Source organism: Pseudophryne corroboree, chromosome 4 (genome assembly GCF_028390025.1).
Source record: "Pseudophryne corroboree isolate aPseCor3 chromosome 4, aPseCor3.hap2, whole genome shotgun sequence".
NCBI lineage: Eukaryota > Metazoa > Chordata > Amphibia > Anura > Myobatrachidae > Pseudophryne > Pseudophryne corroboree.
In genome coordinates, this window is record NC_086447.1 from 875,500,706 (window position 1) to 875,518,506 (window position 17,801).

General features: G+C 46.8%; 1 protein-coding gene across 4 annotated transcripts in view; it reads left to right on the plus strand.

Moving 5' to 3' along the window:
- The window catches only part of KIF6 (kinesin family member 6), an 873,149-nt gene that overhangs the window by 271,006 nt on the left and 584,342 nt on the right, over positions 1 to 17,801 (plus strand). For all 4 annotated transcript variants that reach the window (XM_063918838.1, XM_063918839.1, XM_063918840.1 and 1 more), the window contains exon 10: positions 9,688 to 9,791. In XM_063918838.1, coding sequence (XP_063774908.1) covers positions 9,688 to 9,791 — 104 coding nt within the window. The remainder of the gene's footprint in view (positions 1 to 9,687; positions 9,792 to 17,801) is intronic.

Consider the following 17,801-nt stretch of genomic DNA (forward strand, 5'->3'; position numbering starts at 1 on the left):
CATGACCATGTTACAAACCTTCCAGGTGAAATCTCCTGACCCTAATTCTTCCATCTGCCTAATGCACGTATCGGTTTGTACGATATGTGCACAGTATCCTGGTGATACCTCTCCAACTTTAGTAATCCTATTTCCTAAGGTATATCGATACCGGAAAGATTTTCCTCTACTGGCTATGTGGCGTACGAGTTCTGTATCTGTAGGCATTCTATCTGCTCTGTGTGAAAAGGTCATGGTAAGGTTGCTCCATGACACTTCCCAATTTCCCGGTTTTCTAGGATTGGAGATGTTAAAGCATAAGAGGGACCTATCCACATGGTATTGGTGGAGCTTCAAACTAGGAGGGCTGGAGATATTAAACCTCCGATCCACCGGTCTCCCACCACTTAGCTCAAGTACCTCCCCTAACGTTAAAGGAAATGGTACTAGCCCTGATTTGCTGTGACCCTGAGGTACTTGAGAGCATACCCAACAATCTGTTTGGTTCAACACGTTACCCACTAGAGAGTGATAGTCACTCAATGGATGCCGGTCCATATGGATATTAAAACTAGATTGGCATTTCTTTATGCATCCATCTTCAACCAGATTATCACAGAGCCTACAGATACAATTTTCCTCAGCTAACAATCCATCACAATTTCTTCTATCGGATCGTTTTCTGATACTCGCCTTTGCTTGTTGGCTTGGTTGATCTTGGAAAACTACGCCTCCATCATCATAATCGGAACCCATTCCAGAACCTCTTTCGACCTCTATGGTACTCTCGCCGGAACAGACTGCTCTGGTCAACATCATGGTTAACATCAAAATCCGGATCACAGTCTCTTGGGGCAAGTCCATCTTTGAGGAGGAAATAGAGAAGAATGAGAAGGGGGAAAAAGAAATTTTAAAGGAGAGGGGATGGGAAGTGGAGAAAACAATAAAAGGGAGAGGGGAGTCGACAGCTGCTTTCGGTCTTCAAGGCTCAGGTGCCGCCTCAGTCCTCCTGGAACAGACACTCTAGTGATACAACCTCTACCGTCTGTTCCTTATCACGGGACTTCTCTGGATCAGCAACCTTCTTGCAGTGGGATGAATGGACCCAAGTCTCTCTCTCAGCAACCTTCAATGCTGTGGTGCTAGTCAATAAGACCTGGTATGGTCCTTCCCATCTATCAATAAGACAACCTGAGCGTAGAAAATTTCGTATCATTACATAATCCCCAGGTTCAATGTCATGACAATTACTATCTGGTAAATCAGGAATCACCAACTTCAGATTATCATTTTGATTCCTCAACTGCTTACTCATATTAATTAAGTACTTTACAGTTACTTCATTGTTACATTTCAAATCATCCTGAGGGTTAATTATGACATGCGGTTGTCGACCAAACAGAATTTCAAAAGGAGACAGATTAAGAGGGGACCTGGGAGTGGTTCTGATACTATACAAAACAATGGGTAAAGCTTCTGGCCACGTCAATCCTGTCTCTGCCATTACTTTACTCAATTTATTTTTAATAGTGCTGTTCACTCTTTCGACCTTCGCACTCGCCTGTGGACGGTACGGAGTGTGCAGCTTACTATCAATTCCCATCAACTTACACATTCCTTGAAAGACATCACCTGTAAAATGGGTACCCCTATCACTTTCAATGATTCTAGGGATACCATATCTACATACAAATTCCTGCACAATTTTCTTAGCTGTAAACATAGCGGTATTTGTAGCTGCTGGAAAAGCTTCAACCCAATTCGAGAAAACATCTATACAAACAAGTACATATTTCAAATTTCGACATGGGGGTAATTGAATGAAGTCAATTTGTATTACTTGGAAAGGGCCGCCGGCAGGTGGGATATGGGAGGGTTCTGTAGGTATTGCCTTTCCAATATTCTTTCTCAGACAGGTAAGGCATGACATTGCTCTTTTACTAGCATGAGAGGAGAATCCTGGGGCGCACCAGTATGCTCTTACCAATTTGCACATCCCCTCCTTGCCTAGATGAGTCAGCCCGTGAGCTGCTTCAGCCAGACACGGAAGGTATGCCCTGGGGGCCACTGGTTTACCATGTCCATCCGTCCAGAGCCCTGAGGACTCCTGGCCATATCCCTTTGCCTTCCAGACTGCCTTCTCCTGAGTGGAACACAAATTCTGCATTTCACACAACTTTTGTGTGTTGATGGTATTAAATACCATCAGTTGTGTGGTGTCTGTCCGTATGGGGGTAGCAGCTGCAAGCTTTGCAGCTTCGTCTGCTCGGCTGTTACCAAGGGATACTGGGTCTTGACTATATGTATGTGCTTTACATTTGATAACAGCCACTCTGTCGGGTTCCTGTATCGCTGTTAGAAGCCTTTTTATGTGAGCTGCATGCGCTATCGGTGTACCAGCTGCCGTCATGAAATTTCTGAGACGCCATAGCGCTCCGAAATCATGGACTACCCCGAACGCGTATCTAGAATCGGTGTAGATATTGGCAGACTTACCCTTAGCCAATTCACATGCTCTGGTTAGGGCGACCAGTTCAGCAACCTGGGCTGAGTGAGGTGGGCCTAGCGGTTCCGCTTCTATGGTGTCTTGGTCATCTACGACTGCGTATCCAGTACACAAGTCTCCCGAGTCTGACTGTCTGTGACAACTACCGTCCGTGTAGAACGTGAGTTCTGCATCTTCTAGTGGATTGTCACTGATGTCAGGCCTTGCGGAAAAATTTTGGGTCAAATATTCCATACAATCATGTGTATCTTCCTTTGCATTAAATCCTCCTTCCCCATCACTCTCACCTCCCACCCTTTGTGCCTGTCCAGGCACACCTGGGAGAAATGTTGCAGGGTTTAATGCGCTGCATCTCCTTATGGTGATGTTTACTGGGGCCATTAATGCCAATTCCCATCTCGTAAACCTTGCTGATGAGACATGTCTGGTTTGGGCAGAATTCAATAAGGCCGATACCGCATGTGGTGTATGGATTGTGAGGTTGTGGCCTAGCACGACATCTTCGCTTTTCGTCACTAGCAATGCTATCGCTGCAACGCTACGCAAGCATGTGGGGAGGGATCGCGCTACCGTGTCTAGCTGCGCGCTGTAGTATGCAATTGGCCTGCTGGCATCACCGTGTTTTTGTGTTAGTACACCTGCTGCGCACCCAGCACTTTCTGTTCCGTATAGTTCAAAGGGTTTCCCATAGTCTGGCATACCTAATGCTGGTGCCTGCGTTAGGCACTGTTTGAGTCTCTCAAATGCTGTTTCGGATTCGTCTGTATGCGAAATCCGATCAGGTTTGTTTGAGGAGACCATTTCCTGCAAAGGTAGTGCTAATATGGAAAACCCTGGGATCCAATTACGGCAATACCCACACATTCCTAAAAACGTCCTGATCTGTTGCTGGGTTTGTGGCAGTGTCATGTCTCTAATGGCTTGGATTCTATCAGCGGTCAGGTGTCTCAGTCCTTGTGTTAGACAGTGTCCCAAGTATTTTACCTTAGCTTGGCATAATTGCAACTTGTCTTTGGAGACCTTGTGACCTGTGTCTGAAAGATGAAACAGGAGCTGTTTCGTATCCTTCAGGGATGCCTCCAATGAATCAGAACACAGCAGTAGATCATCCACGTACTGTATCAACACTGATCCACTTTCCGGTTGGAAAGACTGTAAACAATCATGCAAAGCCTGAGAAAATATACTTGGACTATCTATGAAACCTTGGGGTAACCGAGTCCACGTATATTGGACTCCTCTGTATGTGAATGCAAACAAATATTGGCTGTCAGGGTGCAGAGGTACCGAAAAGAAAGCGGAGCAGAGGTCAATAACAGTGAAAAATTTGGCAGTGGGAGGAATTTGCATTAGGATGACAGCTGGATTAGGCACTACGGGGAACTGACTCTCAACTATTTTGTTAATCCCCCTTAGATCCTGCACTAGCCTGTAACCCCTCCCCCCACTCTTTTTAACAGGGAAGATGGGACTATTTGCTGTGCTGGACGTTCTTACTAGAATGCCCTGTTGTAGCAAGCGCTCTATTACCGGGAAAACTCCTAACTCCACCTCTGGCTTCAGAGGATACTGTGGGATTTTTGGAGCTATCCTACCATCTTTTACTTGTACAACTACTGGAGCTACATTTGCCATTAATCCAGTGTCCTGTCCATCTTTTGTCCAAAGCGACTCTGGTATCTGAGATGTCATCTCTTCTACTTGGGATGGATTCCTATTTGTCATAATGGAATGTGACATTAATTTTGATGGGGAGTCTAACATGTCTCGTACTTCCTGAGCGTGATTCTCAGGGATGTCCAAGAATACACCTTCAGGAGTACAATAAATGACGCAACCCATTTTACATAGTAAGTCTCTTCCCAGGAGATTGGTCGGTGCCGATGCAGCCAGCAAAAAGGAATGCTTGGTATGCAAAGGCCCTATTGTAATCTCGGCTGGTTTGCTAACAGGGTAGTGCTGGACTACTCCTGTTACTCCTATGGCTGGAACTGTCCTACCAGTGGTTCTCATGCCCACTGTCGAATTGATCACTGACTTGGCCGCCCCTGTGTCTACAAGAAAGTTTAAAGTTTTACCGGCTACATTGATTGCAATCTCTGGTTCGCTTCCAAGACTGGCAATCAATTTAACTGGTTGCAGATTACAGGTATGGCCACACCCCTATTGGGTATGCTGACCTCCCTGAATCCCGCTGGCAGCAACTACTTGTGAGGGAGTTAGCTGGGAACTACCAGAGGCATGCCAATCTCTGTGTGGGGGATATCTTTTTGTTTCCCCTGTATGTGGCTCAAAACTCCGCCTCTGTGGACCCTGCTCCCAATGTCGTGTGTGGTGTTGTTGTCTAGGGGGTTGAAAAGATCTTTGTACATTTCTTACTCTACAGTCTCGTGCATAGTGTCCCGGTCTGTTACAAGAAAAACATGTTATTACACTTGCCTTACCCACAGGATTCGGTGGTACATACGCAGGCTGCCTTGTGGTCAGCGCCTGTATACTTACGGACATCAACTTATCACTTTGCGACTCCCTGTGCCTAGTGATATTTCTGTCGTGATCAATAGCAGCCTCTCTCAAGGTGGACACTGACAGACCTCGCCAACATGGCTGCGTGGTCTGTACCCTAGCTTTTAATGTTTCTTTCAAACCATCCATCAGTACAGATACTGCTACTTCTCGATGGTTTGGGTTGGTCTTAATGTCTTCTATACCAGTGTACTTTGCCATTTCTAATAGTGCCCGGTGAAAATATTCTATTGCCGTTTCGGACTCCTTTTGCTTAATGGAAAATATTTTATTCCATTTAACAACGGCTGGGAAATACTCTTTTAGCTGTAAATTTATCCTTTTTACATTATCCTTGTTGTACACGTCTGTAAGCGGTACATCTTTATCCAATGCACAATCAGCTAAAAACTGAGTTGCATCAACATTGGAAGGTAAACAAGCTCTTAGCAGTATCTGCCAATCCTTGTTGTTGGGTTCTACCGTGTTACCTAAATCCCTGATGTATTTTTGGCTAGCAACTAAATCCTTCCTGGGGTCAGGAAATTCGGACACTATTGTTCTTAATTCCATTCTGGAAAATGGAGTGTACATGGCAATGTTCCTTATGGGAGTGGCTCCAGACACATCTGTTTTTCCATTGGGAACTGCTATTACCCTTACAGGAGCAATTCTAACAGCCTCTTCCTGTGTAGATTCTACAGCTTGTTGTGGTACAATTGTTTCAGTGTAGTGCATGGTGCCGTACTTACCCGTTGACACGACCTCACCTATCCCTCCGCTAGGGGCTTTCACTAATCTCGTGGGTGTCGCTGTGCCTACTGTGGTCTCTGCTATGGTGGCTGCAAGAGAGAGAGCTGAAATTGTTGCTGAATCGTCTTCTTGATCACACTCCTGAGGAAGGTTCAAAACAGGGTACATCTTGCACGGGTTAATACTTGCATGAGTTATTTGGTTAACATCATTAACATTTACAGTGTTACTAAGAGTTTGTGTTTTACAACCCAGTGCGTTTCTCTCCGCAATCAACTTCTCTCCTGCAATGTATGGTGGGGGAGGAGCTGTGGCAATCAACTTCCTGACTGCCCCAGATCCCGCCGCCAGAGCCAAACCTCTCTGTATCTCACCTTCCTGGTGCCATAACTGTAAATAATCATGATGCTGAATTCGTCTCTTTGCTGATTTTACGAGACATATCCTCCTCCTTAAATTTTGTAACACCTCTGGACTGAAGCTACCTATTCTTGGGAACTTGTCCCTGTCTTGTACAGTCATTCTCTCCCATTCATCACATAAAGATTCGGTGTGAATTCCATATTTTTCACACATTACATATCGTGCCGACCCAACTGGTCGGTTCACAGAATCAACCTGAACCAGGGTTGATCGCCCCCTACCTGAGCAACTGGCCCCCATAGTCTGTAGGTGTTGCTTAATCCTCCTTGGATTTTCTGTATCAAGGTTTTCAGCAAGCCTTTTCAGACAACCAAATTACTCCACAGTAGGCCGGCGGTGGCGGTTTACCGAGTACCCCACTCACTCGCCCACCTCGACCAATACGACCTGTAAACACCGTTATGATGCCAGCGTACTCGATACAGGGCCCCTATGGAACCTTCAGTTTACTGGAACATATGAGGGTTACCCGCAGGACACTTACTCTTTCCAGTAAAGTTGGGGTTGTTAGATAGTTCCTGAGTGACCAGCGAACTTCCCTTCCAAAAATAAAAAATTACACAAATCACGTCAGAATGTACAAATAGCGTTTGTGACCACTTTACTCTAATGGTATTTAGGTCAGATTACTAACTACTGCACACAATTACGTGTGGTCCAATCGTTCAGTACACGAGCACTATTTGTCATGTACTGAAAGACCAATGGAATCGATGTTTCCGGCCGCGATTCCTTCAGCAAGAGCTTATGGCCTATATGGGTTCTGCACCAACACCCCAGGCGTTGTGCCACTGGACTTTTATAGCGGACCTTTTACCTTACGACCTCCTGGTCTTGTTCCTTATGACCTCCTGGTCTTGTTACCTTATGGTCCGCTATACTCTAATGCTCAAATATTATTTAACCAGGGATGCCTCCCTGGCCACCGTATATGTCACTTACACGTATGTTCCTTGACGAGTACCCGACTTTCCTTTTGGTTCCACCTTAAAGTTATATAAACTTTTGTATACAAAACACACTCACTCAACACATGTACACTTTGTTTCTATATCTATTTCTGCGCAGAAATTGTCTTCAGGCCAAAAGTGTTACCAATTAGGAGCAGGATCTGTTAAACTAAATTTCAGATTTTCCAAAAAATAGATTTGCGTTATTTACCGCTGTGCGTTACTTATCGCTTTTGCGCTAATTATCGCTTTGCGCTAATTATCGCTTTGCGCTAATTCAACTTTTCGTGACTTGGGCTACGTGGGCGTAACCAGACGCTACGTTGCGTAGTGAACGCTGCGTGCGTCTGCCTTTTGGATTGCGTACGCTAGTCTTTGTTAGCGACACGTGTACGCAATGCAAAGGATCCACCGTAACACAATATATTTATTTATCAATGTAGGTGATCCCTGATCATCTACCGCAATCCACACTGCCTGCCTTGTATCTCAGACAAACCGTGTGTTTGTTCTATACTTTAACTATTACCTCTAAAATAACAGCAAATCTCTTTTTTAGCACTTTCTATCAACTATAAAAAATTGGCAAACAGGAATAGTGATATACGAAAATGAAACAGAAATGCAGATAAATGTATGCGTACGCAAGACAAAAGAAAAATAAACAGTTTTAAAAGACACAAGCGTTTTGTTCTTACTTCCGGTTACCGGATTCCTTCAGCACTCTTTACCTAAGCGAAGCAGACGCTTATCCCGTCAGCAACTGCGAGACAACCTCCCACCCTTTTGCTGGGGGATAACGTCTGCTGATCTACCTAGTGCAGATGTGAAAAGGACCGGACGAGCCCGCAATTGACAATGCTAAATTCCTTGTCGTATAAACAACCCTTCTGAAGCTAAGAACACTGTACGCTGTTTATTTAAGAAATACCGTAATGATACGCTATTTGCGTAACGATCGCTCAGCCGTAGGCGAGACGCTCAAGCGTCACGTTCGCTCACGGCCCAGTGATCACAGGACACGTTATTGGTTATGTCTAGGGGAAAGATTCGCTGTAACGTAGCGTACGCTAGAGACCACGAGGAGGTCACCAGCGATGCAGACGCTCACAACACTATACCTTTATGTTAAACCTTATACCGATGAAATACACTGAATACCTTAATGTGAGTACAGGGTGTAAGTGCAACCTTGTGGAACCTGACTATCTACAAAGCTGCATGAGCGTCACCGACGCTCAAATGAACACTTATCACTATAGGAAATACACAGATACTGGTTTAGGTTTCCAAGGCCTATTAACTGTATTATGTCTAATATACTTGTAAAAGGGGATAACAGTACATATGATACACTACAATATAACAGAGACTTCCTAACCACAGAACTAAACAATAAATACAAAAAGACAATACTACACTGACCTAAATGCAATACGATACAATACTATAATACTATAAGGTATTTAAGAGAAAAAGAGGAGAGAGGGAGATAGAGAGAGAGAGAGAGAGAGATTGGCTCGCAGAAAGACAATGATTATGGAGAGAACTTACGCACAAAGGGTATGATCGCCAGCGCCTCGATATCCAGCTCCCGATTATCAGCAGATAACCGTTGATGAGAGAGTGAGAGCTGGATGTGGTCGGCCTGCCTATTTATGCTCCACACACAATGCAATCTCCTGGTCCTACAATCCCATTGTCCATTGGCCGAAGGAATTCGGCCCTGCATCATAACAAAAGGTCATAGGGTGATTCATACAGGTGGGCTGTGACGATTTCCAACAGCTCAGGTGGGTGGGAAACTGGGTTTCCCGCCGCATACCTGAGTATGTGCAAATCATAGAAATGGACATAAACTTCTTATGTCCATAACTATTCGCACGAGCGATTAATACGCTCCAAACCAACACCGGAATATTGCTAATTAAATACTCTTCCGATGGGTACCAAACACTGCTGTATGATTCCTGTTAAACCCTTCGTACGATGCAAAGAGGGATTCCTCAGCTCTGGGACATTATACTTTAACCAAACTTACAGAAACTATCAAAGGGATCATGATCTATAAACTACATTAATTGTGAACATTTGTAACTAATGAGTCGCACGCTACGATCACATAAACTCTACCGTAAATGCGCATACTGCGCGTGCGAGTGCACGCTATTGCGGGTATGCGCTTCCACGGGAGAGCGTACGCATGCGCAGCACGGACCAGTGTGCGGTGCAAATATGGCAACGTGCATTGAGACATTTTTCTGACTTTGACACAGTCATTACAGTGCCAGTCATTACAGCTGTGCCAGTCATTACAGCATTACACCTGTGACAGTTATTACAGCATTACACCTGTGCCAGTCATTACAGCATTACACCTGTACCAGTCATTACAGCATTACACCTGTGCCAGTCATTACAGTGTCACTCCTGTGCCAGTCATTACAGCATTACACCTGTACCAGTCATTACAGCACTACACCTGTGCCAGTCATTACAGCATTACACCCGTGCCAGTCATTACAGTGTCACTCCTGTGACAGTCATTATCAATCCTCCTGTAATTTTCAGTTGATTGCACGTCTGAAGAAAGAGATCCAGGCCCTGAAGGATGAGTTAGCTCTTATCACTGGAGAGCAGAGGACTTCGGAGCTGACCGAGGAAGAGATCCAGAGGTAACAATGAAGTCATTGCCATGGCCACATGTTACTCCACGAGCCCCAGCCCAAGGCTAATTTCCCTGTACATCTCTCGGCCTCACTTCTACTGAAATGTATTTCTCTGACGTCCTAGTGGATGCTGGGAAATCCGTAAGGACCATGGGGAATAGACGGGCTCCGCAGGAGACTGGGCACTCTAAAAGAAAGATTAGGTACTATCTGGTGTCCACTGGCTCCTCCCACTATGACCCTCCTCCAGACCTCAGTTAGATTTCTGTGCCCGTCCGAGCTGGATGCACACTAGGGGCTCTCCTGAGCTCCTAGAAAGAAAGTTTATTTTAGGTTTTTTATTTTACAGTGAGACCTGCTGGCAACAGGCTCACTGCATCGAGGGACTAAGGGGAGAAGAAGCGAACCTACCTGCTTGCAGCTAGCTTGGGCTTCTTAGGCTACTGGACACCATTAGCTCCAGAGGGATCGACCGCATGGAACTGGCCTTGGTGTTCGTTCCCGGAGCCGCGCCGCCATCCCCCTTACAGAGCCAGAAGCAAGAAGAGGTCCGGAAAATCGGCGGCAGAAGACTTCGGTCTTCACCAAGGTAGCGCACAGCACTGCAGCTGTGCGCCATTGCTCCTCATGCACACTTCACACTCCGGTCACTGAGGGTGCAGGGCGCTGGGGGGGGCGCCCTGAGGGCAATATATGACACCTTGGCTGGCAAATCTACATCATATATAGTCCTAGAGGCTATATAGATGTAAAATTACCCCTGCCAGTATTCCAGAAAAAGCGGGAGAAAGTCAGTTGAAAAAGGGGCGGGGCTTCTCCCTCAGCACACTGGCGCCATTTTCTCTTCACAGTGCAGCTGGAAGACAGCTCCCCAGGCTCTCCCCTGTAGTTTTCAGGCTCAAAGGGTTAAAAAGAGAGGGGGGGCACAAAATTTCGGCGAAATATTGTATATACAAGCAGCTATTGGGAAAAATTCACTCAATATAGTGTTAATCCCAAAATTATATAGCGCTCTGGTGTGTGCTGGCATACTCTCTCTCTGTCTCCCCAAAGGGCTGTGTGGGGTCCTGTCCTCAGTCAGAGCATTCCCTGTGTGTGTGTGCGGTGTGTCGGTACGGCTGTGTCGACACGTTTGATGAGGAGGCTTATGTGATGGCAGAGCAGATGCCGATAAATGTGATGTCGCCCCCTGTGGGGCCGACACCAGAGTGGATGGATAGGTGGAAGGTATAAACCGACAGTGTCAACTCCTTACATAAAAGGCTGGATGACGTAACAGCTATGGGACAGCCGGCTTCTCAGCCCGCGCCTGCCCAGGCGTCTCAAAGGCCATCAGGGGCTCAAAAACGCCCGCTCCCTCAGATGGCAGACACAGATGTCGACACGGAGTCTGACTCCAGTGTCGACGAGGTTGAGACATATACACAATCCACTAGGACATCCGTTACATGATCCCGGCAATAAAAAATGTGTTACACATTTCTGACATTAACCCAAGTACCACTAAAAAAGGGTTTTATGTTTGGGGAGAAAAAGCAGGCAGTGTTTTGTTCCCCCATCAAATGAGTGAATGAAGTGTGAAAGAGCGTGGGTTCCCCCGATAAGAAACTGGTAATTTCTAAAAAGTTACTGATGGCGTACCCTTTCCCGCCAGAGGATAAGTTACGCTGGGAGATATCCCCTAGGGTGGATAAGGCGCTCACACGTTTGTCAAAAAAGGTGGCACTGCCGTCTTAGGATACGGCCACTTTGAAGGTACCTGCTGATAAAAAGCAGGAGGCTATCCTGAAGTCTGTATTTACACACTCAGGTACTAGATTGAGACCTGCAGATAGTGCTGCTGCAGCGTGGTCTGTAACCCTGTCAAACAGGGATACTATTTTGCGAACATAAGACGTTGTGTTATATATGAGGGATGCACAGAGGGATATTTTGCCGGCTGGCATCCAGAATTAATGCAATGTCCATTCTGTCAGGAGGGTATTAGAGACCCGACACTGGACAGGTGATGCTGACTTTAAAAGGCACATAGAGCCTTATAAGGGTGAGGAATTGTTTGGGGATGGTCTCTGGGACCTCGTATCCACAGCAACAGCTGGGAAGAAATTTTTTTACCTCAGGTTTCCTCACAGCCTAAGAAAGCACTGTATTATCAGGTACAGTCCTTTCGGCTTCAGAAAAGCAAGCGGGTCAAAGGCGCTTCCTTTCTGCACAGAGACGAGGGAAGAGGGAAAAAGCTGCACCAGTCAGCCAGTTCCCAGAATCAAAATTCTTCCCCCGCTTCCTCTGAGTCCACCGCATGACGGTAGCCAGGTACGGTGGGGGGCCGCCTCAAAAATTTCAGCGATCAGTGGGCTCGCTCACAGGTGGATCCCTGGATCCTTCAAGTAGTATCTCAGGGGTACAAGCTGGAATTTGAGGCGTCTCCCCCCCCGCCGTTTCCTCAAATCTGCCTTGCCGACAACTCCCTCAGGCAGGGAGGCTGTGCTAGAGGCAATTCACAAGCTGTATTCCCAGCAGGTGATAGTCAAGGTGCGCCTACTTCAACAAGGACGGGGTTACTATTCCACACTGTTTGTGATACCGAAACCGGACGGTTCGGTGAGACCCATTTTAAATTTGAAATCCTTGAACACATACATAAAAAAATTCAAGTTCAAGATGGAATCGCTAAGGGCGGTTATTGCAAGCCTGGAGGAGGGGGATTACATGGTATCCCTGGACATCAAGGATGCTTACCTACATGTCCCCATTTACCATCCTCACCAGGAGTACCTCAGATTTGTGGTACAGGATTGCCATTACCAATTCAAAACACTGCCGTTTGGACTGTCCACGGCACCGAGGGTCTTTACCAAGGTAATGGCAGAAATGATGATACTCCTTCGAAAAAAGGGAGTTTTAATGATCCCGTACTTGGACGATCTCCTTATAAAGGCGAGGTCCAAGGAGCAGTTGTTGGTCGGAGTAGCACTATCTCGGGAAGTGCTACAACAGCACGGATGGATTCTATACATTCCAAAGTCACAGCTGGTTCCTACCACACGCCTACTGTTCCTGGGGATGGTTCTGGACACAGAACAGAAAAAAGTGTTTCTCCCGCAGGAGAAAGCCAAGGAGCTGTCATCTCTAGTCAGAGACCTCCTGAAACCAAAACAGGTATCGGTGCATCACTGCACACGAGTCCTGGGAAAAATGGTAGCTTCTTACGAAGCAAAATTCCATTCGGCAGGTTCCATGCAAGAACCTTTCAGTGGGACCTCTTGGACAAGTGGTCGGGATCGCATCTTCAGATGCATCGGCTGATAACCCTGTCTCCAAGGACCAGGGTATCTCTACTGTGGTGGCTGCAGAGTGCTCATCTTCAAGAGGGCCGCAGATTCGGCATACAGGACTGGGTCCTGGTAACCACGGATGCCAGCCTTCGAGGCTGGGGGGCAGTCACACAGGGAAGAAATTTCCAAGGACTTTGGTCAAGTCAGGAGTCGTCCCTACACATAAATATTCTGGAACTGAGGGCCATTTACAATGCCCTAAGTCTGGCAAGGCCTCTGCTTCAAAACCAGCCGGTACTGATCCAATCAGACAACATCACGACAGTCGCCCATGTAAACCGACAGGGCGGCACAAGAAGCAGGATGGCGATGGCAGAAGCCACAAGGATTCTCCGATGGGCGGAAAATCACGTCTTAGCACTGTCAGCAGTGTTCATTCCGGGAGTGGACAACTGGGAAGCAGACTTCCTCAGCAGACACGACCTACACCCGGGAGAGTGGGGACTTCATCCAGAAGTCTTCCAACTGTTGGTAAACCGTTGGGAAAGGCCACAGGTGGACATGATGGCGTCCCGCCTAAACAAAAAACTAGATATTGCGCCAGGTCAAGGGACCCTCAGGCAATAGCTGTGGACGCTCTAGTGACACCGTGGGTGTACCAGTCGGTTTATGTATTCCCTCCTCTGCCTCTCATACCAAAGGTACTGAGAATAATAAGAAAACGAGGAGTAAGAACGATACTCGTGGTTCCGGATGGGCCAAGAAGAGCTTGGTACCCAGAACTTAAAAAAATGATATCAGAGGACCCATGGCCTCTACCGCTCAGACAGGATCTGCTACAGCAGGGGCCCTGTCTGTTCCAAGACTTACCGTGGCTGCGTTTGACGGCATGGCGGTTGAATTCCGGATCCTAAAGGAAAAGGGCATTCCGGAAGAAGTCATTCCTACGCTGATAAAAGCCAGGAAAGAAGTAACCGCAAACCATTATCACCGTATTTGGCGAAAATATGTTGCGTGGTGTGAGGCCAGGAAGGCCCCAACAGAGGAATTTCAGCTGGGTCGTTTTCTGCACTTCCTACAGTCAGGGGTGACTATGGGCCTAAAATTGGGTTCCATTAAGGTCCAGATTTCGGCTCTGTCGATTTTCTTCCAGAAAGAACTGGCTTCACTGCCTGGAGTTCAGACATTTGTAAAGGGAGTGCTACATATTCAGCCCCCTTTTGTGCCTCCTGTGGCACCTTGGGATCTCAACGTGGTGTTGAGTTTCTTAAAATCACATTGGTTTGAGCCACTTAAAACTGTGGATTTGAAATATCTCACGTGGAAAGTGGTCATGTTATTGGCCTTGGCTTCGGCCAGGCGTGTGTCAGAATTGACGGCTTTGTCATGTAAAAGCCCTTATCTGATTTTCCATATGGATAGGGCAGAATTGAGGACTCGTCCCCAGTTTCTCCCTAAGGTGGTATCAGCTTTTCACTTGAACCAACCTATTGTAGTGCCTGCGGCTACTAGGGACTTGGAAGATTCCAAGTAACTGGACGTAGTCAGGACCTTAAAAATTTATATTTCCAGGACGGCTGGAGTCAGGAAAACTGACTCGCTTTTTATCCTGTAGGCACCCAACAAAATAGGTGCTCCTGCTTCTTAGCAGACTATTGCTCGCTGAATTTGTAGCACAATTCAGCTGGAGCATTCTGCGGCTGGATTGCCGCATCCTAAATCAGTAAAAGCCCATTCCACGAGGAAAGTGGGCTCATCTTGGGCGGCTGCCCGAGGGGTCTCGGCTTTACAATTTTGCCGAGCTGCAACTTGGTCAGGGGCAAACACGTTTGCTAAATTCTACAAAATTGATACCCTGGCTGAGGAGGACCTTGAGTTCTCTCATTCGGTGCTGCAGAGTCATCCGCACTCTCCTGCCCGTTTGGGAGCTTTGGTATAATCCCCATGGTCCTTACGGAGTTCCCAGCATCCACTAGGACGTCAGAGAAAATAAGATTTTACTCACCGGTAAATCTATTTCTCGTAGTCCGTAGTGGATGCTGGGCGCCCATCCCAAGTGCGGATTGTCTGCAATACTTGTATGTAGTTATTGCCTAACTAAGGGTTATTGTTGAGCCATCTGTTGAGAGGCTCAGTTATATTTCATACTGTTAACTGGGTGTAGTATCACGAGTTATACTGTGTGATTGGTGTGGCTGGTATGAGTCTTACCCGGGATTCAAAATCCTTCCTTATTGTGTCAGCTCTTCCGGGCACAGTATCCTAACTGAGGTCTGGAGGAGGGTCATAGAGGGAGGAGCCAGTGCACACCAGATAGTACCTAATCTTTCTTTTAGAGTGCCCAGTCTCCTGCGGAGCCCGTCTATTCCCCATGGTCCTTACGGAGTTCCCAGCATCCACTACGGAATACGAGAAATAGAATTACCGGTGAGTAAAATCTTATTTTTCCTTGAATTATGGAAACACTTCGGGCTATTAAACAGAATGGGAATCTGTGTCATAGGCAATGAGTGGTGCTATATGAGGATTCACATAGGTCTTGTCAGCCAGAGCCTCTGGCCTGTGAGGCTGTTACCTGTCGCACTGCGTATAGTGGCTGCAGTCAGTTACTAAGGGGCTTTTTATGGCAACTGGTGCAGAAAAAATGGTGGCATCCCATATAGAAACCAAATTCTATCTGAGATTTGTGTGCAGTTTATGCTATGAAAAGTACTGTAATGCTGGGTTGCTGGAGGTAACTTACATTTATCTACTCTGCAGAGAATACCTCTGTTTTACTCCAGTGCTATGGAGTGATCTTCATCGGTGGAAAGAGCTGTAACATGTGCAGAGAAACGCGGAGCAGTCATTAGCAGATGCTCTGCAAATGTCCAACCCTGCCCCATCAGTATTATTTTCCAGCTGTTTTAACCTCGTAAATCAGTAAACCATGAATGTTGGGGCTTTTGTCTGTTCAGTGCTTCTTATTACATAGCTCGGAATGCACTTCTAATGTAACCCATCTGCAGACACACTCGCCACCTGTAATAAAACACTGACCATTTCCAGAGTGGCTCTATAATGTTTCCTCAAAACCATCACTCTTTACCTCTACCGCACTGCAGTGGAAACGTCTTCATTCCACTCACCTCCTCCTAAGCTGCGTCTCATTACAAGTGCAGCCGAGCACGCCATAAGTCTTGTCTCAGCTGTATTGCTGTTCGTAAATAACTTCCATCGTTTTCCTTCTGCTTCAGTCTTTAAAATTGTCCCTTATTGACCCTTTGTGCTTTTTTTTTGTTTTTGGTATCCGGATGGTAGGTTGACATGGATTAGGATGACAGTCAATAGGTCGACCACTATTGGTCGACATTGACGTGGTCGAAACAGGAAAAAGGTTGACACGTTAAATTAGATTTTTAATGGGTTTTTATATTATTTTTATTATTATTATCTGTTATTTATATAGCGCACAGATATTCCGCAGCGCTGTACAGAGAATATTTGCCCATTCACATCAGTCCCTGCCCCAGCGGAGCTTACAATCTATATTCCCTACCACATGCACACACAGATACATTCACACTAGGGTTAATTTTGTTGGGAGCCAATTAACCTATCAGTATATTTTGGGATTGTGGGAGGAAACCGGAGTACCCGGAGGAAACCCACGCAAGTACGGGGAGTATATACAAACTCCACTCAGTTAGGGGCATGGTGGGAACCGAACCCATGACCTCAGTGCTGCGAGGCAGTAATGCGAACCATTACACCATCCGTACCATCCACGTGGACTACGATTGGGAATAGTAACCTGAGAGGTAGCAGGGCGAGGCCCCTTGGTTGCAGCATGGCGAGTGAAGCAAGGCATTCAAGGGGGCGTGGTGCACTGAGTGAGGTTCCTGGTTATGTTACGCAAAAAACAACACAAAAAAAGTGTAAAAATACCATGTTGACCATTTCATGTGTCGACCTGTCCTGTGTGGTTGACCTATTGACTGTCAACCTAATTCAGGTCAACCCATTGATCCGTAACCCTTTTGTATATTTGCATTTTGCAGTTTTACATTCACTGCGTGACAGTTATGTTGACATTGAAGATGTCAGCATATGCAGAATGCGTTAGCGGAGGGTTAGGGTTAGACTGTAGCAGCAGAGGGTAAGGGTTAGGCTGTGGCAGCAAAGGGTTAGGGCTAGGATGTGGCAGCGGAGGGTTAGGGCTAGGATGTGGCAGCGGAGGGTTAAGGTTAAGCTGTGGCAGCAGAGGGTTAGGGTTAGGCTGTGGCAGCGGAGGGTTAGGGTTAGGCTGTGGCAGTGCAGGGTTAGGGTTAGGCTGTGGCAGCGGAGGGTTAAGCTTAGGCTGTGGCAGCGGAGGGTTAGGCAACAGAGGGTTAAGGTAAGGCTGCAGTAATGGAGAGTTAGGGTTAGGATGTGGCAGTGGAGGGTTAGGGTTAGGCTATAGCAGCAGAGGGTTAGGGTTAGGCAGCAGAGGGTTAAGGTAAGGCTGCAGTAAGGTTAAGCTGTGGCAGCAGAGGGTTAGGGTTAGGATGTGGCAGCAGAGGGTTAGGGTTAGGATGTGGCAGTGGAGGGTTAGGGTTAGGCTGTGGCAGCGAAGGGTTAGGGTTAGGCTGTGGCAGTGGAGGGTTAGAGTTAGGATGTGGCAGCCGAGGGTTAGGCTGTGGCAGCCGAGGGTTAGGCTGTGGCAGCGGAGGGTTAGGGTTAGGCTGTGGCAGCGAAGGGTTAGGGTTAGGCTGTGGCAGCG